General features: G+C 54.4%; 1 protein-coding gene across 14 annotated transcripts in view; it reads right to left on the reverse strand.

Annotated features, from left to right (window-relative positions):
* NCOR2 (nuclear receptor corepressor 2) overlaps window positions 1–25,948 on the reverse strand; it is a 225,854-nt gene that overhangs the window by 27,778 nt on the left and 172,128 nt on the right. For all 14 annotated transcript variants that reach the window (XM_050980353.1, XM_050980352.1, XM_030233515.2 and 11 more), the window contains 6 exons: window positions 24,172–24,234; window positions 15,015–15,157; window positions 10,551–10,698; window positions 7,568–8,123; window positions 3,151–3,271; window positions 2,013–2,250 (listed from right to left, as the gene is read on the reverse strand). In XM_050980353.1, coding sequence (XP_050836310.1) covers window positions 2,013–2,250; window positions 3,151–3,271; window positions 7,568–8,123; window positions 10,551–10,698; window positions 15,015–15,157; window positions 24,172–24,234 — 1,269 coding nt within the window. The remainder of the gene's footprint in view (window positions 1–2,012; window positions 2,251–3,150; window positions 3,272–7,567; window positions 8,124–10,550; window positions 10,699–15,014; window positions 15,158–24,171; window positions 24,235–25,948) is intronic.

Genomic DNA, 25,948 nt, shown 5'->3' on the forward strand with positions numbered 1-25,948 from the left:
GGCTCGGAGAGCAGGGGAGGGAAGGGATGCACACAGATCTGCCAGGAATATCTGGCCATCTCCCTTCTAACCCCTGACCCACAGCCAGGACATGTTCCAAGAGGCAGAGACAGAACTGAGACAGTGCCTGAGTCCAAACTTGTACTGAAACCAGGGCTTTGGGAGAGTTGATTTCTCCCCGTGAGGTGACTCATCTCAAACCTTCTGCTTTTCAAAAGGGACATGCATTCCCATCATTAACAGGGGAGACCAGCCTATGTCTCCCTGGGGTCCACACACATTCCAGACCCACAGTAGCACCCAGCACAGATGCACAGCCACACAGGGCTTGGAGAGCACACAGCTGGAGCCCAAGACCTACTGAGATGTTTGCAGGGATATAGGGAGGCATAATTACTTTCATTAACATGAAATATTCAGAGCTGTACAGGGGAGAGAATAAAGTGCTTCATATCATTAGTGCTTCACAGAGAACAAAGCAACAAAAGATCCACCTGGATAACAGATCCTTGTAGTTGATAATGGTGCCAGCAGGCCACAGAGTGGAGTGGGTGACTTCAACACCTAAAGCCTGCCTTGTACCTCATACCCACTCATCTGCCTCACCTCCTCATCCTCCTGAGGGCAGGAGGAAGCTGGAGCTGCAGCACTGGGACATGGGCAATGCAGAGCTCCAGGCAGGAGTGCTGGCAGTGGCACCCAGCTCACAAGGAAGCTGAGCAGTGCAGCATCAGATCTGCACAGGATTACAGCACAGGAGATCAAACCTGATTACCTGCCACTGGGGAGGAAGAGCTGGAGGGGAACTGTTCCACCTGGGCAGCAAACAGGAGCACAGGAGGATAAGATCTACTGGAAATGGGACTTCACGGGTAGCAACACCACGACTTAGGGGAAACTCCCTTTCCTGCAAGGTGAGCAGTCACCTTCCTTGCTTATATGCAAAACATTCTGAAGGTGCGATGCACACATGGTGCTATTTATTGTTTGAAAAAATTGTGGCCAAGTGCCAGCAAGGCAAGCAAATCCTTCTGTCCAGAGGAACATGACAGCTTGAGGAATAACTACCTGGCCTGGACACTGCAGAGCAGGCTGCTACAATCCTGGCTGCCCGAGGGTGAACTAGTGCAGTGATTTTCCAGCAAACATCACAGCCAAGTCTGGTGCCTCCTCAGTGCAGTCTTATCCACCCTTCTCTTCCATGCACAAGCAGGTGATTTTTGCAGCTGCACCCATTCCTGTTCAGGATCCAGCACTGGTGGACACTGTACCCACACAAGCCCAACTTCCCTGACTGTGCCGTTGGGGACAGCCTCTCATCTTCCTTAACAACTGAGCCAGGGGCAAGCTCAAAGGGGGCAGGGACACAGACTCTGAACTGGAACAAGCTCTAACACTCAGATTAAAAACACATTTAGAGGATGGTTTCATCAGGACTTCCCGTCTCTCCTTAACCTTGATCCCCAGGTGCTCAAGCTAATAATGCTTCAGATGCTCTATGGTGGGAACCTCTGAATTGCTCATTAGGCAGCCAAACCACATCAGAGCTATTCCGGGGAGAAAGCACTGGGAATCTTTACAGGAACCTTTGGACTCCGAGTCACAGTATTAGCATTGATTTTAAATGAAATAATGGTCCCCGCTGTGCATTAAAAGCATTCTTTATAGAAAGCCAGCAAGGTAGAAAAGAGCCATTGTACCCAGAGCCTTGGCATGCCTCCAGGCCCCTCTGCTCTCTGGTGAATGGCAGATGCTAATAAAGGCAATCTTCACCTCCTTGGCGCTCCACACTGCCCGCCGTTTGCTGTGGGCTCAATGAGACATCATGTACTGTCTAATGAACATGGGAAATTAGCCATGCCTCTCTTGTCCTGCCTCAAGATGCTATTAAAGAGCTTTCAGGGGTCGAAACAAGCTTTCACCTACGAGGCGGAGAACTGCTGGCTGTGTACAGCTGCACACCCCGGGTGCTCCGCGCGGATAAACGCGCACGGACACGCACACAGCCCTACCTTCCTTCTCTCCAACAGCAGGGCTCCGGCTCTTCCCCCTGGGACTGCTGCTGGGCTGCTGCTGCTCCTTCTCAGCCTGCTGCTGCTGGGACTGTGACAGCTTGCTCGGGGGCATGTCCTCACGGGCAGACTCGTGGGCTTTTGTGATCTGCTGCTGGTAGAGAGCCAAGGCGTGGGGAGGCACCTGAGGCTTCGCGCTTCCACTCTGCAATACCCCCTCTGAGAAACCTTCGGAAATCTGCAAAGCAGTAAGAGCTGGTTACACTCATCATGTGCTGTTGACATCCATAACAATCTTGAAGACATCAGGAGTTATGAGAAGCCACTGCCCCACACTGTCATGGCAAGTCTTAGCAGAGACCAAACAGGACTTCAAAGCTCACTAGCCACAGGGGATTTAAAAAGCCCATGACAAAGAGTACCAGTTCTGTGCTGGTGATACTACAGGACAGAGTCAGTTTGTTCAAAATCTATAGTTACGTGCTTGTAGCTTTTGCCAGAAGTTACATTACAGCAGCCATGTCTTAAGCTACAATATAGGAAACTGGAAGAGCATCAGAAATGACTCCTCCCTGTGTATGCAAACCCCAAAGCAGGGATTTCCTCCCTGCCCACCCAGCATTGCTGCTCCTCCAGTGCTGACCCTGGAGATACCAGGATGCTTCTTCTCACAGCCCAAGCCACTATATCAGTACTTTCAATACATGGCTACTGTGCAGTCAAAAAGGGGGACCAAGCAAAACTCCTTGGGTGAGGAAGGTGATATCCTACAAGCACAAGATGAAGTGCAGGGCTGGGAAGGTGCACTCCTTTTTAAAGCAATGGGAGGCAGCAGTCATATGGCAGTGAGAAGCTTTTTCTGTCCAGACCTCCCACGATTTTCTGATAAAAGAGCTCGAGAGACATCCAAATGCTGCTGGCAGAGCTGCTCCAGCAGCTGGGAACACCCTCTGCACAGGGAACACCTTGCCTGGCCAGGGGCTCGCACCGCCCAGGCACAGCTCTCTGTGGCCCAGAGGCCATCCCCAGGGATGAGCACATCCTTGCAACCCTGACGCACACCACGAGCCCAGTGGGAGAGCGTGCACGAGGCACAGGCTGTGCTCCCAGTCCCTGCCCTCTCCAGCAGGGTACTCACAATGGGAGGGATGGCAGCAGCTCTCTGCTTCAGCTGTTTCAGGTCCAGCGGCTTCTGCGGCGAGGAGTTGAGCCGGGCGTCACTGGCGGTGTTGAGCAGGCTGGGCCTGGGGGACAGCAACCTGGAACCAAAACAGGACATCAGCCATGGAGAGGCTCCATGGCCCACAGCTCCCCCACACCCTGAACCCCTGTTCTGTGCTGCCAAACCCAGAGGACATCCTCCGCATCAGAGAGGAGCGTGCTGGACCGCTGCTGGGAATCTGGGCTCAAAGACAACCCCCGTGGGACTACATGTTCAAACAAGACCCTTACGTCTGGCTCAAGAGGCTCTTGAGCCCACTTTCCCTCATCCCCATGCTATTTCTAGCAAATCTGCTCTTGTCCAGAATAAACCTGAGGGAAAATGGACTCTAGAGCTGGGCGTTATGGAGCAAGGTGACCAGCCTGGATTTCATTTGGACATCCTGTTACCCTCCAGAGCTTACAAGTACAGCTCACGCAGGGCTGGGGATCAGCTAAATGCTCTTCTTCAAGGACTGTCTTTTATCAACGTGCTAAAGCCAAGGAAAGTCACCATGTGCAGGCAGCTTGGGCCCTTGGGTCACTTGAAAGATGAGAGGCCGGATTTGGATGGGATTTGGCACTCAGCAGCTGTGCAGCCCTGCACTCTCACCATTTGCTCTTCCCCTTGGGCTGTTTGAGCTGCCAGGTAGACACACAGCCAGCCGTGCAGTCCCTGTGCAAACATGGGGGGCATCCCCATGGTGCCACCAAAATGGGGTGGGATGGAGATGTGCAAAGCCCATGGGTCAAACCCTCAGCATGTCCAGCTCCTGAGCTTGTGCTGAGATCTCAGGGACCAAGTCTGCCCAGGCCATCTCTACTCTCTCTCCCTCCCGACTCCAGTTTGTTGAAGCTGGTTCATAGTTTTCAAGCTTTACAGCTTGATTTGTTTATTTTAGCTGTTATTTCAGTGTTCTCTTCAGCCTATAAATTTCAAGGTCATTTCATGCTCACCCTCGGATGAATAAACAAGCGTGGCGGGGCCGTGTGTGGGGAATAAACTCAACATGGTGCTGGGGCTGCCCCAGCCCTTGCTCTGCACAGTGCCTGGCATCAGAGGGGAAGAGGACCCACCTCCACACTGGCACCAGGGTTAGGCACCCAGGGGAAACCAACCGAGGGACAGCAAATTTGAAAAAATTCTTCCCTAAATAATCCCAATGATGCCTGCCTGTGGAGCCACATGGGTGTTGTGAAGCTGCACTCTTGGAAGGGTGCAGTGCCCCAAAATCTGCTGACACACAAAATTGGGGACAAGGGCACCCAGCACTTGCTCCTGAGACCTTCACGCCAGGCTGAGCTGTGGAACTGCCACCCCAGCAGCTGCTTTGTGCACTCACTGGTGCTTGAAGAGGTACACTGAAGCACCCTTAAAGTCCCTTTAAGTATCCTCAAGATCTTCAGGTTTCCTGAAGCCCTCCAGGATCCTGGTGCTTCGGAAGCCAAAGTCAGTATTAAATTCATCAATATGCAAATTGCTTAATTTATTACGTCCCTCCCAGCAGATCCTGTGCCAGACAATGGGATGCGTGTTGGGTACTTTGCTCTGGAAATCTCCGTAGGAACAATTCTTGGCATCTCTTATCCACCTGCTGCCAACCCAATGCTTCCCAAACCCAAGGACCAGTGTCTTAAGGTGGCTGATGGCATTGGGAAGGATGGGAAAAGAGTCAGAGCAGGAAGGGCTTGGCAGACTCACAGCTGAGCCTCAGCAGTGTCGAAGTGTCTCCTCCCAGGCATGAAGCTTTCAGGATGACCATGACACTGCATTTCCCATACTCTTTTTCCTTCTGCCACAGGGATGGATGGGGACTAATTTAACTTCCAGATAATCCAACACACTGACACATGACCCAGCCAAACATGACTCCACAGTAGCTGTGCAAAGGCAGTGGCTACCAGATCTCCACAACAGGTTCCCCAAAGCCAGAGACATGGCTCCAACACTGCACTGGCCTGGCAGAGTCTCTGCACCTATAGCAGAACCAGCAATGGGACGTACAGCACTGGGATGGTCGGTGCAGGTGTCTCCTCACCACTCTGCAGGTCTGCAGCAGTAGCTGTGTGTGGCCTCCCTCACATGTCCCCATCCGGTGTGACCTCCTGCTGAACCACATCTTGGCTGTGCTTGCAGCAGCCCTCCTGCAGCACTCGCTGCATGGAACCACAGACAACCAGCTGCCTCCTTCAGCTTGGATGAGTTAAGGCTGTGCGCCTCCTCAATCCTGGACATGTCTTTGGTAGTGTGAACTGCAGGAGGACCAAAAAAAGGCTGCCCCTACTCTGAACCCTTCCCTTTCTCACCGCGGGGACACCCCAGCCACCCTCTGTCCTCTTCTGGGAGATGCCGGGGACAGCTTGATGCTTTCACAAGCTCAGGGAAGAGCACCCACGCCCCGCTGGCGCTGGGTGGGTGGGCGAGCATCGGGTGATGCGGTGACGGGGCGGCTCACGCGGCATCGCGGTCCCGCTCCGCGCGAGTCACGCTGCGGCAGCGGGGCTGCGCCAACGCCCGCGGGCCAGCAGCCCTCTGCCCACGGGGAAGGCAAGGGAGCGAAGCTACAGCTGGCAAGGGCACTGAGTCCCTACTGGGAGCCAAAAGCTCTGAGCCAGCTGAGGATCAACCCTGTGGGTGCTTCTGGGTTGGGAAGCGCCCGATGCCAGCGTCAGCTGCAGCCTTCCCGTGCCAGCAGGCTCTGCTATCGCCCGCGCCTCATCAGCACACCGGCTAAGAGGAGTGGCCCGGGAGCTCGGGACGCCTGTTTAGTGTTTAATATTCCTGGAAGCTGGTAACTGTTTGACAAGCGAGATAGGAGCTGACTCAGCGAGGAGCTGCGATGGAAAAGTTGTTCCCAAGAGGATTTGCTCCTTTGCTGCTGGGAAGTTGGTAGAAGCCACTGCTGCCCTGCTTTCGGTTGGGTTAATGTTAAACTAGAGGAGGACAGCCCTGCTGGCCTCATTCTTCCTTACTGGGAGATTTTCTCCTGTCTGGGAAGCAGGGGAGGGTGGAAAGGGGTGGTGCTGGACTCTGGCCATTGCTGGAGAGGAGCACAGCAGCCAAGAGGCCTCGGCCCTGCCACGGGGCTGGCCAGCAGCACCCGCACCACCCCTTGGCACCACCTGCGCTGCTCCAGCTGCTCGGCAGCGAGGGGCTGCAGCCCAGAGGATGCTCCCACACCAGCAGCGCTCATCCACTGGCTCCTGCATCAACCACAGGGGAAGCACAGAGGCCATTTGGAGTGGTGGGATGCACAACAGCTCCCTCTGACTTCATCCCACCACTGTGCTCAGCTGCTTTTTCAATAACCCCATCCACAGCGCTGCACACATCCACGGCCTGCCCAGCCTGGCAGCACCCATCTTGCTGCCAAACTGCTCCCTGTGAGCCCACAGAAGGCTTGCAAGACACTGGATGCAAGATGCCAGCCTTAAGTCCCTGCCCAGCTCTGAGTCAAAGAGGGACTGCTGCCGCTACATACAATGGCAAGGTGTACACAAGAGTCCCACCTGGCCCAAGAGCTGTCATAAAATTCAGTGCTACAAAGATGTGTGTATTCACACGTACTCTTTAAAAAATGGAAAACCCTCTCTCCATGTCTGAGGCTCTTGGGTGGGGAGGGCCCTATGGGAAAAGCTGGGAGGGGAGCAAGATGTTTCTCCAAGGAGGAGGCCAGTGTTTCTCCTCCCTCTCCCAAGAGCCATTCATGAAGGGTCTGAGGCGCTCTTGGCTGCCAGACCTAGGGGTGGGTGGAGGGCTCAGGACAGCAGTGGCTCAGGTGAAAACCCACTGGCACGGCCCCAGGAAAGCTTGCACATACCACATTCTCCTGCCTTTATGTCCAGGATGGATACTTTTCTCCTACAGATCTGACCAACACCTCTGCCAAAAGAGCAACTCGCCCCCTCTTGCAGTAAAAAGGCATCCCTGATGTGACTTTTCTCCTGCCAATGCCAACTGAGACAGAAACCATTCCCAACGCCAGATGCTGGCAAGCCAGCACAGCTCCGCTGTCCCTGAGAGCACATCCCGCTCCATTGTGTCACCCAGATGGGCAGCTGCCACCAGCAAACGCAGTGGCTCTGCACCCAACATCTGCCCACGGCCATGTCCTGGAAGCACCCGTGTGCTGGGACATGGGCACTGCTTGTTGCATCACAGCCCCTTTGGAAGCAATGGCCAAAGGGCTGGGGGCACATGGGGACACAGCTGGGAAGCCCCTTTGCCAGGGAGTGCCTGAGCAGTGATATCTCCCAGCAGGAGCTCACAAAGGAACCCATGGGCACTGTGACACAATGGAAAAGCTCATCTGGCCCTTGAGTCATGCCCTTGTCCCCTTGTCCCCCGCTCCTACCTGCTCTTATCCACAGCCTCCTGCTCATCCATCTCGTCTGCGCTGCAGGTCGCGCTGGAGTCGCTGTCGGGGTTCACCCCGGGGCCTTTACTGCCCTTGTGGCTCTCCTTCTTCTCGGCCTTGGGTGTCCCCTCCGTCCCCGCTGTCCCTGCGCTGCTGACGCCACTTTCCACCTTCTTGTCATTCCCCTTGTCCTTCTCCTGGCTCTCTTCGCTCTCCTCCTTCTTCACCTCGCTCTTGCAGGGCTCCTCGCTCACCTTCTCCTCCGGCTCCTCCGTTTTCACCACGTCCACCACCAGCTCCTCCGGCACCTTCTCCTCGGTGCTGGGTGCCTCGGGAGCTGTCTCCGGCGGGGGGCTGGCGGCAGGAGCGGGGTTGGCAGGGGGAGCAGGGGGAGCGTCGGGGGGTGTTGGAGCCTCTTCCCACTTGACTGCCGGTTCCGTGCCGGCGTCACCTCCCGGCCCGGGTGGTGCCTTGGCCCCGTTTTCGCCTCCTTCTTTGGCTTCGGGCCTTGGCGAGGGAATGCTCTCGGTGTCGGAGCTGTTATTTACTGCAGCTGAGAAAAGGGAAGAAATAAAAATAAGGATCAGCCTGAGATTCTTGCTTCCCATATCGCTGCCTCCACCCCCTCCCCTGGGAAGAGAACGCCCTCGTTCCTCTGAGGGGGAGATGATCCCAGGGCTGGGAGAACTGTGCTGGGATCCCCAGATCCAGAGCCTGCTAAGCAAAGGGCTGTTCTGGGGGCCTCTCTGCTTGCCCAGCATGACTGTTAACCCCCATCCAAACACAAAAAATCACACGCCCAAAAGCTTGGAGACTGAGTGACTGGGAAGCTGGATTTTAAGGGAAAACCCTGGCTGCTGGCTGGTCTGGCAGGACAGGATCTGCTCCCTTCTCACCCTCTTACCCACGGCACATGATCAGCTGCCCCAGACCAGGCATCCTACTCGCTGACTTACATCACCTGTCTCCCTGGCTCTGCCACCCCTGGAGCAGCTGGGATCATCCCAAAACACTACACGTGTTTGTTATTGGTGGCAGAAGAAAGGAGGTCAGGGTCACCGAAAGGAAAGTGCTGGCAGTGCGGCAAGACAGGTTAATTATTACATGGGAAGGATCATTCCCAGATCTGCCACCAGCAGCTTGATGTGAGCTGCAAGCACAAGCATCCATGCACTGCTCAGAGTTAGGTGCTGCCAAGAGATTGTTTCTACAGCTGGGGAGAGGATCACTCCCTCCAAGCCTCGGCTGGACAAACATGGCCAGGGCCAGGAACACCAGGAGATTTCCACAGTCCCATCCCAGCGTGTCCCCACCGGGCAGGGCTCTCACGCTCATGCCCCAAAGGCTTCATCACATGCATTCCTTGACTTGCTTCTCTTCACAGCAGCTCAGACAGCTTTGTAATGCTGGTGAGAGGAGTGCCACAAAGGGACTGTGTCCTAAAAGCTGTACATTGGAGCACATCCATCTGTCCTCAGAGTGAAATTGTACCACACTCATCAGGAATCTCAGGCTTCTCCAATCTTACTCACTTACAAACAAGAATTGAGGTGTCCCATCACCCAGCCAGGACAAGGTTCACAAGATTCACAGTGTGTTTGGCAAAACTCTTTCCAACCACCACTTGATGCTATTCTGAATGCTATCCTGAGACATCCAACAGTGGCTCATCCCAAACTCAGCCAAGCTCTAGACTTCCTTGCATTCCCTCCAGATGCTGAATCCATACTCTACACCATAATTCCAACACTGAGTCTTACCCCCTGTCCCTGGATTGGCCATGCGGCTCCTGCAATTGCAAGGTATTGGCTGAGTATCCCCAAATGTCACCCTGGAGCCAGCGACCATCTCCTGTGGAACACCACCCTGGCACTTCCATGCCCGCTACATTTTTCACACTCCTCATGCTTTTCCACAACTCTGTAGGGCACCCCAGCAGCAGAGCAAGAGCCGATGCTTGGAGAGTAAGGCTCAGAAGCATGTCAAGAGATCTGTCTCTAATCTCAAAATCATGTTGTTTCCTCTCAGGCACTCTTACAAAGAGCAGTAACTATCTTTTACTTTGCTCCTGTGAGTCACGTATCACCTCGCTCAAAGATTTACCTGGAATCTTCCTTGTAATGAGTCACTCACAAGGACGATTTGAAAAGATTTCCCATTTCAAGTCCCATTAGCCTGGGTGCTAAGGCCAGGAACCAGTGTGGTGCCAGAGTGCTGGTTAAGTTATTAAATTACTTTGACAGAAGTCAAATGGGCATTGTTGGAAAATTGTGCACATTTTCTCTGAACTCCAAACTGCTGCGCTTTCTAAGCGATAAATAGCTGAAAATTGTCACTTTCAAGTTGTTTCCTTTCTTTGGTATGGCTGGAAGGGAGAAAAACGCTGCCTTAAAAGGGAAAGGAGGAGCAAAAGCCCCACCAAGGTGCATCGGCATTGCTGGTGGCAGACCACGGCTTCCCCTGCCTTTTCTCCAGTGCTGGGCACTGGGAGCTCCACTGCCCAGGAAAGCAGCAGTGCCCTGATGAGATGGGAACAGACCTCGGTGGGTTATCTCTCCTTGAACCCATGATAAGCTCCAAGAGAGCTCACTGTGGTGGCTAAGAGCATGCAGGGACTGTCCTTTGGAGCAAAACCCCAAGAAATGTGATTTACAGGAGGTCCTGGGAGGCAGTGCTCTTGGAAAGCGCACTGACGGAAATCAGAAACCAAAGGGCTCCCAAAATAGCCATCTGTCCAGACAGACACGGGAGGAGGGCAGTGATCCAGGGCACTCCTTGCAAGCGTGAAATCCAGAGGCATCCAAAATGCCACGAGTGCTGTGAGACACCATCACCTTGGTGTGACTTTGGGGTGACAGACCCCTTGTAAGTGCTGACACGTGCAGCCCAAGAGAGGCCGTGCGCGGTGCCTCTGCCATGACCGGGCAGCAAAGCCAGAGGAGCTGAGCATGTTCCCTGCCACAGCCCCCATGGACCTCACCTTCCACCTCCTCTGCCATCTCCTCCTCGTTGCCACTCGTCCCTGACACCTCCATCTCCTCATCCTCAGCTGCGGGAGGGAAGGCAGCTTCTTCGTTCTGAACAGCGGCGCCTTTTTTCTTCTTCCTCTTGGCGTTCCTTTCTTTCTCCTGAAGAAGAGCAAGAATGGTGAGAGGCAAAGCCTACAGGGAGTTATGGGGCAGCAGAGAGCACTGGTCCTGCCCAAAGGGTCAAGAGGGACACTGCCAGCAACCCCCTGCCCTGGGTAAACCCTCTGAGCACCAGGCTTTGGGACCGGACTTGCCTGTTGAAAGCCTGGCAGTGTGGTGTCACCTGGCCAAAAACTTTTGACTGCTCTGCAATGGCCAGCCTGGCTCTACAGGGAGCTCCAGCCTCAGTATTCAGGGGAAGAATGGCACAGACACATAGACAAGGGACAAGCATGCAGAGGTCACCAGTGCAGGGCTGACAAGAGCCTGGGGGATCACATGTTTGCTCATGACACACGTGTGACACACTGGTCCTGCGCATTTCCAGGCTCTACCTCCAGCTACACAAACACGTGTGGCTGGGACTTGACGCTTATCTGCAGATAACAAAGCTGATGCCCCAGATACGGCCCAGCCAACATTTTCATGCACCTGCTTTTATGACTCCTTTGGCAGGTGCTGCCAAAGAACTTTGACTCCCATGCCAGGGCAGCTGTCACCAGTGGACACTGGGCAAGCTCAGTGCAGCATGGCATCCCAAAGGTGACTGCCCAGTGTCCTGGCTTGCCCTGAGACAGCCCCAATCTTCCCTGGCTGGAGCACGTGCCACAGCCACAAGGGTGTGGACAGCTGCTCCCTCCTGCAGACCTAAAGGAAAAGTCTCGGCTTTGCTATTGTTTCCTGCTCTTGTTGCTTGAGTAAATATTACCAGTAGGAACAGGCTCATCATCTCCGGCTCTCCCTGCAAACCCCACATGAGTGACGTGTGTAGGACGTTTATTTACATGGATGAAAAGATAAAGCCGTGGTGGAAACGTTAACTTTGCTGCTGGATCTCTGTGCTGGGAAGAGCTGGTCCCCCCCCCTTCCCCCACCCCCAACTTTTCAATCCTTTAGAAAACTTCCAGATAAAACAAACAAATACAACTGCTTTTTGCTTGGAAACGCTGCTCGCTCAAAATCTATTTTTATCAAACTGGGCAGGAGAGAAGGAAAAGAGGCACTTGAGAAGCAGCTCTGTGCAAGCGCAGAGAGGCAGAGGGAGGAACGCCAGGCTCTGTGGTTCCCTTTCCTCAGCCCAGCCCTGCTGGTGGTGTCCTGGTGCTGCCCCGGCAGCGATTCAGCCCTGCACGTTCCTGTGTGAAGCAGCAGTTCCCCATCACGCTAACGCAGTGACAAAGCGCCGACGTTACTATGGCAAAGACTTCTCTGCCTCTTACTCACGGGTCCGTGACTCAGCCGCGGGCAGGAGCGGGCTCCTCACTGGGAATTAGCTGGGAACCAGCCTCTGCCTCAGAACCCTACTTGGCCAGAGCCCGGGGCTGGCAGCTGCTGGTAGAGCAGTGAGCGGCCCCAGGGCCACCGTGGGTCCCTCTTCCAGCAAACCCCACTGCTGGTATTTAGGGGAAGTTATGTGAAATACAGGCAGCAGATCCTGCCTGCATCTAGAGATGTGTTCAAGGCCACCACTTTGCCTCTTATCAAGCCTACATGAAATACAGGCAGCAGATCCTGCCTGCATCTAGAGATGTGTTCAAGGCCACCACTTTGCCTCTTATCAAGCCTACAGCTTCAGACTCCTTTGTGCAGTCTTGCTCCTCTCCAGGTATTTCTTGAGGAGTGTCCAGAACTTTGTGCCATTCAAACATTCTGACTTGCCAAAACCACTGAGGATATACACTGAGCACAGCAAGGACACAGAACCCTGCACAAGGGGTCACTCCATGCCTCCTCCTCCACAATGTCTTTCAAGGCCATCCCAATAAATTTGGCCTCCTCCTGCACTCACCACCTGATGCGGCAGCAACAACCCAAACAGCTCCCAAATCCCATTACCAGCACAGAGCCACCCTGATGGCAACCTCCCATTGGGCTCAGCCTGTCCCAACAGCAGGAGAAAGGCAAGTCAGACACACTCATTCCCAGAAGCAGAGGCCACCGGACTGCAGTCCTGAAGCATTTTTGCAGTGCAAAGCCAGCATCATCCAAAAAAGCAAGGAATTAAAGGAATGTTGCTCAGAGGAGGTCCAAAGGACTTGGTCTCCGAGCAGGACCAGCCCCAGCCCAGGGGATGACTGGCTCCTCTTTCCTGCACAAGCCAAAACAAGCCCAGCAGACCAAAGTGACAGTCACACCACAGACTGCTCCCAGTGAAGACAGGGCTTATCTCCAGCCACCAACAGAAGGAGCAGCTCCGAGGACACCGTGTCTGCCGATGCCCTGCTTTCCTTAAATGCCAAGATTAGCGAGTGCAGTGTGCTGAAGGTCAAGGCTAAGTGACGCTGACGCCTGGGACACATCTGAGCGGCGCAGCAGTGAAACCAAGCCAAAACACACAGCAGGGCAGATAAAGTGAAGCCTCAAGGTGGCCTGATCCTGCCCCAGCAGTAACAGGCTGCCTGTCCCAGGGTGCAGCCGGCTGGTTCTGTGTCTGTTTCCCACCCCACACCGGTCACTGCCGCCGGCACGGCCCCACAGCTCCTCAGAGCCACCTGCACGCTCCTGAATCCTGCTGTCACACCTACCTGGAAGAGGAGGCTACAGTATTAATGAGCCCCATTTGGGAAATGAATGAGATCTGCTAATTAAGTTTACTCTCATTTAGCGTTGAGGAGGAAAAGCAGAGCTACTGCATTTCCCTGCACATGATCAGCAATAGCTGGTGGTGGTGAGGTCAGGGAATAATCTGTGGATGTCATGGCAAAACTAAGTGATGCCAGGTTGCTTCACACGTGCTTCCTCCACAGAGGTCATGGCTGATACTGGCTATAGGATGAGATTTGGAGGCTCGGTTTGCTTGGGATTATATTTAGGAGTCAGGAAGGAAGGTCCATGGCAATTTAATCTCAGTTGTTCTTTTATTTTATTCAGCTTTCTGGCATCTGCTGTTGCCATAAAACAATAGAGTACAATAAATAACAGCTGAATGTTCATTGTTCTTCTCCACGACCGAATCCCACAGCCTCCAATGCTCGAGAAATAAAATGATGATGCTGATATAAACTGCAAGTGAGAGTGAGCAATTAGACTGGAGAAGTCTAGCGGCTGCCTTGGAGGGACGGATGCAGGGAAAAATGTGGTTCTGCAGAAAAACACTTCCGTGATATAATTTCTGCAACATTAGGGAGCAGAGTAAATTAATACACACCGGCTCCACTGCCAGCAAAGCCGTATGATCTTATTTCAGATTCTCCCCAGTAATGAACAATGATATCTTTCTAATGTAACTTTTTATATTCAGAGGGCTTGATGCACATTTTACAGAATATTTCATTCCAGCCTTTATATGGGTCTGGGGGTCTTTTATATAGTTTGTTTCCTTTGTTTCTAAAAACAATTTGGTGAAACATGGGAACACAGGAGTGTCTCTGTGCATAGAGAATTAATAAAAAAGAATCGCCGATGTCTTCTCTTTCTCTCATTCCTATAGACTGACTAGGATATTAAATTCCTGGGTGAGTCATTGAATGTTTTCCTGTCTTTCTTTTTACTCTTGCTGTAATAGCTTGCTTGGAAAGATTCCTGCATTGAACATTGTCCTTTGCATTTTCAAAGCACCCCTTGGGGGTTTAGCCATGTGAATTCTATTAGCCAGAAACTGGGAACCCCAGGATACTCTACAAATGAAATAATTATAATCTTTAGTGTCTCTTAGCAGTCCAAGCTATCTCCAGAACACCAAACAAGCCTCACTACATTCACACCCTGCACCACATGCCAGGAAAGCAGCAGCATTAGCCCCATCTGAAGGGGAAACTGAGGCACAGAGAGGTGTGTGCATCTACTTGCAGTGCTGAAGAAAACCTCTGTCAGAGACAGGCTTTCCTCAGATTGTCCTAAATCTCTGCTTTCCTTTGGGGCAAACCAAAGCAGTTTACTGCAGGTAACCGCAGAACCTGCAAGGTACAGACCCGTGTGGCCCAGCTGGGCTCTCTGCTCACCAGGGCGGAACAGCACACTTTCACCAGAAACAAAGTATTTGCACAGCCATCAGAACTTGCATTCTGGCCAACACACCACAGCCCTGCTCCTTATCTCCCCATGTACCAGCCACACTCGAGACACCCAGACAGCAGCTCTGCCTCATCCAGACCTCCGAGGGGGGACAGATTGGTGGACAACCCTTTCCCGTGTCACTCCACAGTCCCCACAGCTTTCACCCGATGTGATGAAGGCCCCCTTGGCTGTGGGAAGCATCCAAGCCCTTGCTAGGGAATATCCACAGCATCCAATGCGGGCTGGGACAGGGCTCTCACCATTTTCAGTTTGTGCTGCTGTAGGATCTCGTCCAAGTTCTGCCTCTTCTTGTAGTTGAAGTAGAAGTTTTTGCACTGCGACACGGTCTTGGAGCCCACCATCCTGGCAATGGCCGACCAGTTCCTCCCATGCTCAAGGAGACCTGCAGGTGGAGGAGGCACAGAGGAGAAAGGTTTGACACCAGATGCACTCACACAAGGGCAGCATTGTCCACACAGGACGGGAAACCTCCTCCGTGCAAGCCAAACTCCACAGGAACAATATGCTCACCAGCACCTGTCTGAATGGCTTCTAGACCAGGGGATGACCTATGAGAGCCTGTTTTTCTTTCCAAAAGGAAAAAAGACGCTGTGCTGACCGTCTCTGGAATAAAACACGTCCCACAGCCGCGTCTCGGCAGTCACCGTCCCTTGGGACGGCTGCAGCAGGTGTTGGCACGCCCAGGAGAACTTGGGACAGCTGCTCTCAGCCCCCAACACAAAGCAAAGGCTCTTCCCACCCCAAGGCACACAGCTCTGCTAGGGAAGGGGAGGGAAACCTGGGCAGGTGAGTGACAGCATGCTGGCAGGGAAGCCCAGGTGATGTCCCTGGCTGGGAAGAGGTGTGCCAGGGGATTAGTGCTGGTCACAGGCTCAGGAACACAAACAGCTTCCCAGGTCAGACATCACACCAAGGGCTGGCAATGCTGGCCAGATGGTGCCACCCAAACATGGGGCAAACCCAGCAGGGTGGAGGAGGATGATGAGGAGGAAGGAGATAGTCAGCAACCCGTGTCCTTGCCATCTCTGCAGGGGTATTTGGGCACCCCTGGTTCTGCAGATGGAGGTAGGAGTCACAACCACAGCCCAGGGATGGGTGCAGTGGCACCCCAGATTCCAGAGGTGACCTGTAAAAGAACCATCCAGACTTTCTGGGAAGTAACACCTCGCTGCCTGCAGTTATTCCTGCTGTGTGGCTGGTCTTTTATGTGGTGTCTTGTGGGGCTGGAGCTGCCACCAGCCTGTGGGACACCGCCAGCCTGGCTTGCTCCTGACTGCCCATGTGATGCCACTATCATGCCAACAGCTCCCTAGCTCTTCCCTGCACCTTGTGAGGGCACAAGGTGCAGAGTCTGTAAGGATGCAGAGTCTGTAAGCCCAGAGTTACTATAATGCCACAGAAAGGTAACTTCAAGATGAATTCCAGCATGGAATGAACCTGCTAATAACATCTTTCTCCTTTGCTGGGGGACTTTCTGCCCAGAGGCCACGAACCATAGAGCCCTGTGTGGCTGGGAGTGGGCACTGACCACTGGCTCCACATCCAAGTCCCTTCCTGACTGCTCTGACACCATGAGGCTTGGGACAATGGTGAGTCCCACACTGGGGCTCCTGGCATGGCTCTGTTTGTGCCTGGGAACATTGCAGCTGTGCCCCAGCCCCGCTGCCAGCCTCCTGCCAAGCTGCTGCCATGTGTCAGCCTGGCCCTAAAGTGGCAGCCCAACCTCTGCTTCAACAACAAACCCCAGGGGACGGGCTGATCTCAGCACAGCCACAGGCAACCAGCCCAAAGGAAGCACCCCAGGATCTGATCTGTGAGTCCATACAAGGGGAGGGCACAGCGTGGGGGCTGAGGGCATGGCTGCATTGAATAGATGGTATCACATGCCCCCAGAGAGATTAAATCCCCTCCCTGCTTTCCAGGTCCTGTAGAAAACCAGCAGCACCCAGCACAGCAGGAGTTAACATCCAGCTGGTGCCTGTATCCTGCCCGTCCCAGCACCAGGCTTATCAAATTGCATGTACGAGGCATCACATGCACTGAGCACCAGAAAGGCCCTGGCAAGCCAAGAAACAAGTTTGAGCTTTAACTCTGCAACTCCCAGCCTCGCTCAGCCAAACCCACGACCTCTGTCACCCCGCTGACGGGCTGGGACTTCTTAAAAAAAATTATAAAAAAAATCACATCCGGCCACCAATTCTGAGGCAACGAGTGGGGCAAGAGTCCTCCCCCTGCCGTTGCTGAATGCCGCAGGAGAAAACAGGACAGTCCCCAGTGTCACAACCCATCCCCTCTGACACAACCCTCTGCTGCCTTCCAAAGCAAACATGCAGCTCTGTCCCTCTGCTCATCACCACACTGGTGGCCCAGCACCAAGTGTGACAGCCGGGCCAAGGCTGATTGTGCGCCCTGGGCAAAGCTGAAACGCAGGCACTGGCAGCGGTGTGGATGTGCCTTGAGCACGGGTGCTCTGGCAGGAAAGATGCCAGAAGGCAGGAGCTGGCATGGCAGAGCTCATGGCTGGGGGGTGATGGATGTCAGCATGAGTGGTCCCCAGCGTGGTGTGACCTTTACCGGCCACAGGCAATGCCAGCTCCTGGCTGTCCTTCCCCCTGCCCAGGCTGGCTGCGCCCCTGCTCACCAGGACACTGCTGAAGGAGCTTGCAGCAGGGCAGGTGGCCACTGCTTGGGAGGAGGAGGAGGAGGCTGCCTGCAGCCCCTGCCCGCGGGACCAGCAGGGAGCCCCGCCACTCTTCTTCTACATGAAACCAGAGCGAAACAGCAACACCTGCTTCCCACGCTGTAGTTATCTGCACACTCAGGAGGGACCAGCCGAGACACCCCTGGTAAGCTCCTGGCTTGCCAGGCACCCCATCTCCATGAGCTCCTCCAGCAGAGCCACCCCCAGAGCCTGCTCCCCCTGCCCCGCACTCCCCGGCGCTCCAGCCCGGCACAGCAGCACCAGCCCTTCGTTCCACATCGCAACTGAAACTATGACTAACCGAGTTATCAGATCCTCAGGAAGGCTGAGCTCCTCCGCTCGGGGCGGGGGCTCCGGACGCAGGCTCTGCCGCAGGCACGCAGCCACACACAACCTCGAGGTTAACCCCATCCTTCGGACCCCAACACCCGACTTACGTGCTCCGGAGGGCAGGGAGCACACCTGGAGTGTGCAGCGGGTGGGCTGGGAAGGACACGGCTGTCAGGGCACTTCTTCAAAGCCCCCCCGGGCACGGCAGCCCGCGGCAAAGCGCTGCGAGTGCTCCGCTCACACCCTCCCCACGCATTTCGCTTTCGCTCCCTCGCAGCAGCCGGAGACAGAGAAGAAAGCAAAGCCGGTTCCTTAAATCCTGGGGGCGAGAGGATTTCAGAGCCATGGGCGGCCGGGAGCGGCGAGCAAATGGGCACCGAGGCTGGAAACCAGGTCACAGGCGGCAGACTCCTGACCCCGATGGCAGAAGTTGGTGGGAACACATGCTCCGGCCCCAGCGCTCTTCCCTTCGGAGCGAACAGCGTTCTCCGCTCTCCTCCGCTCGCTCGCCCGAGCGTTCCAGCCGGCTGCAGCCGCGGTTGTTAAGGTGGATGGAAGCGCCGCCAGTATTTTCTCCCCTACCTCATCTCCTTGCTCAGCAGCTCGGGGCAATAGGGAGACTGTGCAGTTTCAGGAGATGCCCGACGTTGCCAAGAAATAATAATAATTAAAAAAAAAAAAAAAAAAAGGCAGGAGAAAAAAGCGAAGGGGCGGGAGCGCGGCAGCTCCGCTCCTGCCAGCCCGGGGACGGGGAGCCGGTGCCGTCGGTATGTGGCGGAGCAGCGAGCAAGCTCTAATCTGTTCCTCTGGCTGACCCGGGGCTCGTTGCATCTGAATGTGACCTCTAGACAGAGCATTAATAACGAACGTGGCGCTGACCCAAGCTGACAAGGGGTGCGGCGCTTGGCACCCGCTCCCGCCCTCCCTCGCTCACTTTCTGTCTCCCTCGCTCTCGGCTGAATGTCAGCGGCAGGGGGAGGGATCCAGGAAAACAAAGCTTGGCTAATAGTTTTCTCCGTTCTCAAGTGAATCAAAGGCGCTTTTCTTTGGGGACGTGCGCGCCGGCGAGCCCAGTGCCGCACCGACGGGGTGCCGTGGCGCCTCGGGACACCTCGGCCCTGCAGCTGCTGCCCTGGCACAGGAGGGATGGATGGGGAGAGCTTTGGCACCGGTGCTGCCATGGGCAGACCGGGGCCTCTGCTCCTGTACAGCAAGTGGAGGCTGGAAGGAAGAGGAGCTCGGAGAGCGGGGTACCGTGCTCGGCATCTCGGGAAACTGAGAAGAAGCCTGGAGGGGCAGTGCGGCAGGCAAGGAATGTCAGCTCGCAGCCCCTCGGCTCTCTGCAGCTCGGGGTTTTTACTAGAGACATTCCAAGGCGCTCTGGCACGGCTGCCCAGCTCCACCCTGGGCTTGGTGAGGGCGGAGAGAGCCCGTAAAAGGGTCCCTTAATGGGAGCTCGCATGGATTAACAGACCAAGGTTATGAAAAACTAAGTGATATCATTCCCTACGCCTGACGGTGCCTGGTGTGATCCTCCAGTACCTCTTGCGCCCACACACCCTCTTGGGAGCAAACATGGAGGCAGTTCTGGCTACGGCACCGCCAAAATGTGCTGCAATTCTCTTCTGGAGAAAGACCAGCCCTACGGAATCAGCAACACCACCCAAGGCATCCCGAAAGCGTGGTCTGCATCGCTGTCCCGCACTAACCTCGAGGTGCTTTGCAGAGACTCAGAGAAGGTGAGTAACTTCTCCCGGGCCATGGATCAGTGTGGGGCAGAGCCAGGTGCACGCCAGGCTGCTGATGCTGTGCCAAGGGAAGCAGTGGGGATGGTGTGTGGGGGAGAGCCCACATCCCTGCAGGCACTGGGGTGCTGCTGGAGGGACCATGACACAGGCAGCTGGCTCGGTGGGCTCTTGCCACTGTGGTGGGTGATGCCCTTCCTTCCTTACTTGGTGAGTGATGCCCTTCCTTCCTTCAGGTAATGCTGGCACCAGCCTGCTGTGCTCCCAGTGGACCTCTCATTTGGTGACTGGACACAAGCACACCTCTGATGTGGGAGCCTGCAGCTGAATCTCCCAGCATCTTTCACACTCGTCATCCCACTTCTCTGCAGGGAGGCAGTGTCACCTAACAAGGTGTAGGTACCTGACCACCAAGGAGTTGGGGTCTCAGACCAGCTCAGCTCTAGCGCAACATCCCCTCTCTGCTGGCCCTGGCTGGGGACCCTGAGCTCCCAGATCTCCCCTTTGAAACGGATAATTCCTATACCACTGCATCCACTTGCTGCAAAATCTTGAGCCACAGACCTGCCTGGTTTTACTACGCCTGCCACAGCCTTTCATTTTGCTGTGTCCTATCCTTTGACACAAGGGCACAGGAAGACCCCCTCAGGATGCCCACTCCTGGAGATGTGCCATTCCCTCTGGTCCAGCATGGCAGTGAGTACACATGGAGCAGCCACTGCTGGCAGGCCCAGCTCTCTTCTTTCACCTGGTTCAGATACTATTCCCGCTCCCTTATTGTTGAAAAAATAATACTCAAAATTAAAATGTAGGCAGCAAATTATAGTAATTACCCAGCAGTTCCTCCTGACAGGCCTTTTGTATTCCATTCACTGACACTCACTAAGCAAATCCTTGCAGTTTGCTCCTACGCACTCAGGAAACATTCAACCAATGGTGGCGGAAAGTGCAGCTCTGGGGGCACAGTGGGCACCAGCACCACAGGCACGGTCCTGGGGGTGACACCTTGGCTGAAAGGCAGCCAAACACCAGCCTGGGATGGCAGGGATGGGACTGCAGTCAACCACAGCCTCTCTCAGGGCAACTGTGGGTAATTTATGCCTTGGACTCAGTTATGCCCTCATGGTACCCAATCTGCCCCATCCAAATAATTTTTAACACGTTGCTTTGTACAGAGTTCATGACAAACACCAGGCACCCACTGCAGTCTGGCTGCACTGGGATGGCCAGGCTGGGCTCTCCTTGCTCTGGGCTGCCCTTGCACCCTACTTGGATAGAGGACACCTGAGTGGGAGACCCCAAGGCACATCTCACCCCAAGGCCACCAGAAGGACAACATGCACTAATGGGCGTGGGCTGTAAACCAGTTTCTCCAGCCCACTTTTACTACTATCAGAAGGTTTTTACAGTTGTAAATACCTCTGATGGGAGAAAGGAAGGCTCCAACATGAGCACAGGGGAGACAAAAGGAGGAAGGTATGGAGCTGCCAGCTCCCCAGCTTCACCCAGCCAGCTCCTGCATTTCAAAGGTGATGTAAGGTGGCTGACTTTATTTGAGTTTTGTAAACAGAACGGGACTGGGGAAAACATGGTTCAGGTGAGTCCAAAACTCAGATGAATTATTGGCAGCACTGAAAATAAGCATTCAAAAGAGTCCATTTGGTATCCAAGGGAATATTTTATATCTGCCCAAAAGGAATTATATAGGAGTTTTTATGGGTTATTTAACTCTCTGTCATTGGTATTTTACAATTGTGCCCAGCCTTCCTCTGCCTCATCACCTGACTCCATCCCGTGGCCTCTCCGTGTCCTCAGTGTGGAAAAAAGCATAAAAAGCCCCAGGCTGGCTGTGCCCTGAGGACAAGGAGCACAGAGCCTGGGCAAGGCACGGGAGGACCTCAGCAAGAACCTGCCACTTGCACCCGCCTCTTTTGAAAGAACAAAACCACTTGTTAGACACCACGGGAAAACCCCGAGCTGGGCGAGAACAGGTACCAGACTTTAAAGACTAACTAAGGTCATGTGGAAACCTCCCGGTTCATCGAGTTCAGCTCCAGGGCGGCTGTGGCTGCCCTGAAGCTCTGGCACCAGTGGTGACACTTGGTGGAGGGGCTGGGGGGGGGTCAATAAACCACCCACTGCTGAGGCTGGTGCTCAGCCACTGCTCAGACCCCCTTCCAGCCTACCCCGAACTCCTGCCTGCATGGGCTCATTCCACAGGTCCCCCAAAGGCAGGAACTGCCTCAACATTGCCTTTTAAGGAGCAGCCCCATCCTGCTGCTGAATGCCTCTGCACCCTGCCCGGCAGCAAAGCCGTGGGTGCTGCTGCTTCCCAGCCCGGGAAGGGAAGGGGGAAATCCTCGAGCAACTCCAGGTAAATCAAAACCTCCTGCTTTAAGGATCACAGCCGTGGCGCAAGGAAATAATATCAGAAAAACACATTCCCCCATCGTTATCCCAATCTCTGCACATTTTGACAGACTACTGAATCGAAGTTTATTGCATAATGAAAGTGTCATTAAGCAAAAACTTTCCTCTTGCTGAGTTTTTGTTCCCCTATTTAAGTTTAGTAACACGGTACTCCCCTTCATTGTCTCCCCTGGCAGACACAATCCTGCCTTCTCCTGATTGGAAACTCCCTGTGCAGCTCTGTGACTGTGGAGGAGAGCAGGCAGCTCTGCTGCCTCTCTGTCCCAGGGCTGTTTTCTCTCACCTCCCTGAACACAAATGACAAGGAGTTTCATGCCACACACAAAACCCAGGCGTGGACAGCAGGGCCAGGCTGATCTCCTGGTTGGCAAGTGCTAGGAGCAGACTGTCCCCATCTGCCAAAATACCCCAGCCTGGTAGGGCTGACATTCCTTGGGACTCACATCTTGCTGAACTCCCTAAACCAGCCAGCTGTGGGCTCTTGCTGGTACCAGTATGGAAGAGGGTGCCTTAGGTGGCCGAGTCCTTATGGTGAGGAGGACTGTGCCTGTGCCTCTGAGCCCAGCCTGCACAGGTTCACCACCCGCTCTGCCCCTGCCCAGCCGTGCTGGCAGCAGCTCTGCCACCGCCTCCTCCAGCCTCTGAGGTTACCTCCGGAGTTTCAGTTGCTGTGAGTCGGAAACCCCCAGCACGCAGGTCCCTGGAAATGCCAGACACAGCCAGTTCGAAGCATTAAAGCGGCTGCTTCCTGGCAGAGGGGAATTTGGCTTTTCTGTAGAAGTCTGGTGTTGCAATCTCAGTTTCCCAGGTTGTAACGAAGGGAGAAACAATCAGCCATTGGGCTTTACACCAGCAAATCTCCCTGCCTCCTCCTGGCCCCTGGGCTGGAATAGTACTGCATGCTCCCACGCTTCATCCTTCCTTCACACAGGCTTTGGCAGCTGGTGCTGAGGTTCCTTAAGCGCACCTCCACCATCCAGCATAAAACAACAAGAGGCACTTTTTAACAACCAGATGCTGATCTCCAAAATAAAGCAGTGCTCGCAAAATATCCCTCCAACGACCCTCCCCTGCCAGCATCTGCTCACCCCATTACCTGGCCCCAGGCCAGTTTCCTTGATTAAAGTCTATCTATTAAGTTTTGTGACTACAGAGAGCCCCGTTCAGCAATGCACAGGATTGGCACTGGGTTGTAAAAGAGGGCTGGAACAGCTTAAAGGCGAGCGAGCCAAACACTTTGGGATATTCACAGGCAAAGTAATCCAAGTCCACAGCTCCCACCGGCACCTGGGCAGCCGGCACTCCAGAACATGTAATCACCATCCCAGCAGCAGGTGCATTCTCCAAGCTGAGCCGAACCTGCTAACACGCCTATTTGCCTTTGCCATCCCTGAACAGCACTCATTTCCATTTTAATTTCCCATTTACAATCCTCTCTGGGCCAGAAGAGTCGGCAGCAATGCAAGTGGGATGCACGGGCTGGGGACGTGAGCTCGACAGCCCATCAACAGGACGTGACTTTGGCAAAAAATTAAAGCAGTGAAAGGGCTGGCGCAGGAGCGGCACGAGGAGGGGAAGTGGCAAGAAGGGCTGTGCTACACTCAGCACTTTTTAAAAACGGTCTCAGCAAAGGCTCTGAATCAGCTCCAGGATGTAAAGTCACGGCACGCTGCCCTGGCTCTCGAGAGCTCCCCAACATGTGCCTGCGGAGTGCTGGGGCTCAGTGTCCTCTCCCTGAATCCCAAAGCAGTGAACACAGGCGGACACTCTTTGTGTGCCTCGAACAGATCACACCGAGGCCATAAAGCTCCTAAGAGTGGGGTGAAACTACACCCCATGCTACAGGCACCAGCAGCTCCAACACTGCAATAGACAACGCGCCTTCCCCATTTCCTACAGCCAACTCCTGCCTCAGGGGACACATGGCTCCAGCCACAGCCCAGGCATCCCTGGTGCTGGCACAGCTCCTGGGGCTGGAGAAGCTGAGCAGACTCCCTGCACCATTCCCTGCCTTCCCCACACCCTCCCTGAGGCGCGCTGGGAACAAACCAACAGCAGGACAGGCAGGATCCGGCCCCAAAGCTCAGGATCCATCACACTGCACCAAAGCCAGCAGTCAGATTCTTTCTATCCCCAGTTGCTGGATTAGCTCCAGCACAGCTGATAAAAGAAAGAAAATGAGTGTCTCACCTTTTTTAGCTGTCTCCATCTCCTCTTCGGTCCAGCGAGAGCTTTCATTCATTTCCAGGGAAGCTGGGAAGGAAGAAGGAAGAGAGCAGTTAGCTGTGAGCAGGAGCCAGCAAGCCCAGTGAGCTCAGAGGAGGTGTCCCAACACCCAAAGCCTGTCTCATGCCCTGTCCCCTGGAGGCATGACAAAACCCCATGCAGTGCAGAAGTGCTCCCACAAGAAAGGTGGTCATGGTGAGGGCTCATGAGGCTTTTCCATGCCACAGTACCCCATGCACAACACCCCCTCGGGATGCACCTCAGTGATGCAAAACCTCCACTTTTGGCCTGGAAGCAAAGCCAGATGGCTTGAGAGTGGCAGCAGATTTCCTGCTGATGGTGCCATGCACCCTGGCCAACAACAGGTACCTAAGATGGAGCTGGCTGGGGCTGTGTGCTTTGGAGGAGGCAGACGCAGGGTGGGACCATCAGAGACGGAGAAACAGCGTCACCTCAGTGGTGACTTTGGCCGACTGCATCTGTCAGTGCTGGCCACTGACAACACAAGGGTGTTGGCCATGTGACCACAGGCTCCCTCTGTGCCACCACTGGGCTCTTGGACACCACCTCCGAGCCACTTCCAGCAACAGTGGGGGCCTGTCTGGAGCAGTGCCCATTGAAGGGGACATGCTGCTCCAGCCAGGAGGCTGATAGGGGTGTCAGCATCTGATGCTGCCTCTCTCCCCAACTCCAAGCAGGTGCTGGGGACACCAAGGTCCTGCATAAAGCCTTCACTATGCACAAGTCCTGCTGGCAGCCTGGCACAGAGCAAACCCTACAATAACAAACTGGGGTGTGAGTCAGAGACAAAAAACAACTCGGTAAGGAAACAGATTTCCGGCTCAGGCTGCCAAGGGGTTATTACTCTAAACAACAGGCAAAGCATTATTTCAACAGTGATGAGAGATGTTTTGACAGTGTCCTTTCAAAATGGAAAACAGGCTGATAGGTTCAGGATAAAGAATACAGGCAAGGAGAGAAGGAAGGATCTTTGAAGAAGCTCTACAAGAAGCTGAGACCCTGTGGGAGGACAGCGTGAGTTCCAATGCCCACAGCAGTGGGCAGAAGAATCTCCTTCAGAGCTGGCTGAGCACGACTGCAGGTGTCACCTCCCGGAAGACAGCACAGGTCACTGCCTCCCCCAGAACCGTGTCGCCCCTGGGACACCAGCCAAGAGGGAGGGAAATTGATACCTCCCTGCTTCCCCCTGGCAGCAGGCACAGCCAGGGCCACAGTGCTTGTTTACGTAAAAGCGAGTGTCCCCAACGCCGTGCAGGCCCTTGGCTCAGCTGGTGATGCCTGTTATTGTATGGTACAGAAATGTCACAGAAATGGCCCGTTTGGTTTGATTAATGGCATCGCCTGAGGTTGTGAAGTTATGAAACAGATGCCCACGGGGAGCTCCGGCACGCTGCAGTTAAACCACAATACGGTTTTGTGCTGGTTTTTAATGTTCAATTGGTATTTAAAATGCAATAACTTTCTTAGCCAACCTAAATTAAAGCGCTATTGGAGAGACATAAAGTGAAATCAATTGCTCAGATATGTCACTGGAATTGATCCATTCCTTTTTCCCAATTTAACACGGTCTGAAGGCTTTCCTCTGTGTTCGCAGTGAAGTTTATCAAGGACTCTGAGATACCAGAATAAAAAATCCCATCTAAGTTACTGGCATTATCTGCTGCTTCTCTGCAGCATTGCTGAACAAGTTGGAGGGAGAGAGCAGGGCTCTGTTGTGCTG

This window comes from Serinus canaria, chromosome 15 (assembly GCF_022539315.1).
Source record: "Serinus canaria isolate serCan28SL12 chromosome 15, serCan2020, whole genome shotgun sequence".
NCBI lineage: Eukaryota > Metazoa > Chordata > Aves > Passeriformes > Fringillidae > Serinus > Serinus canaria.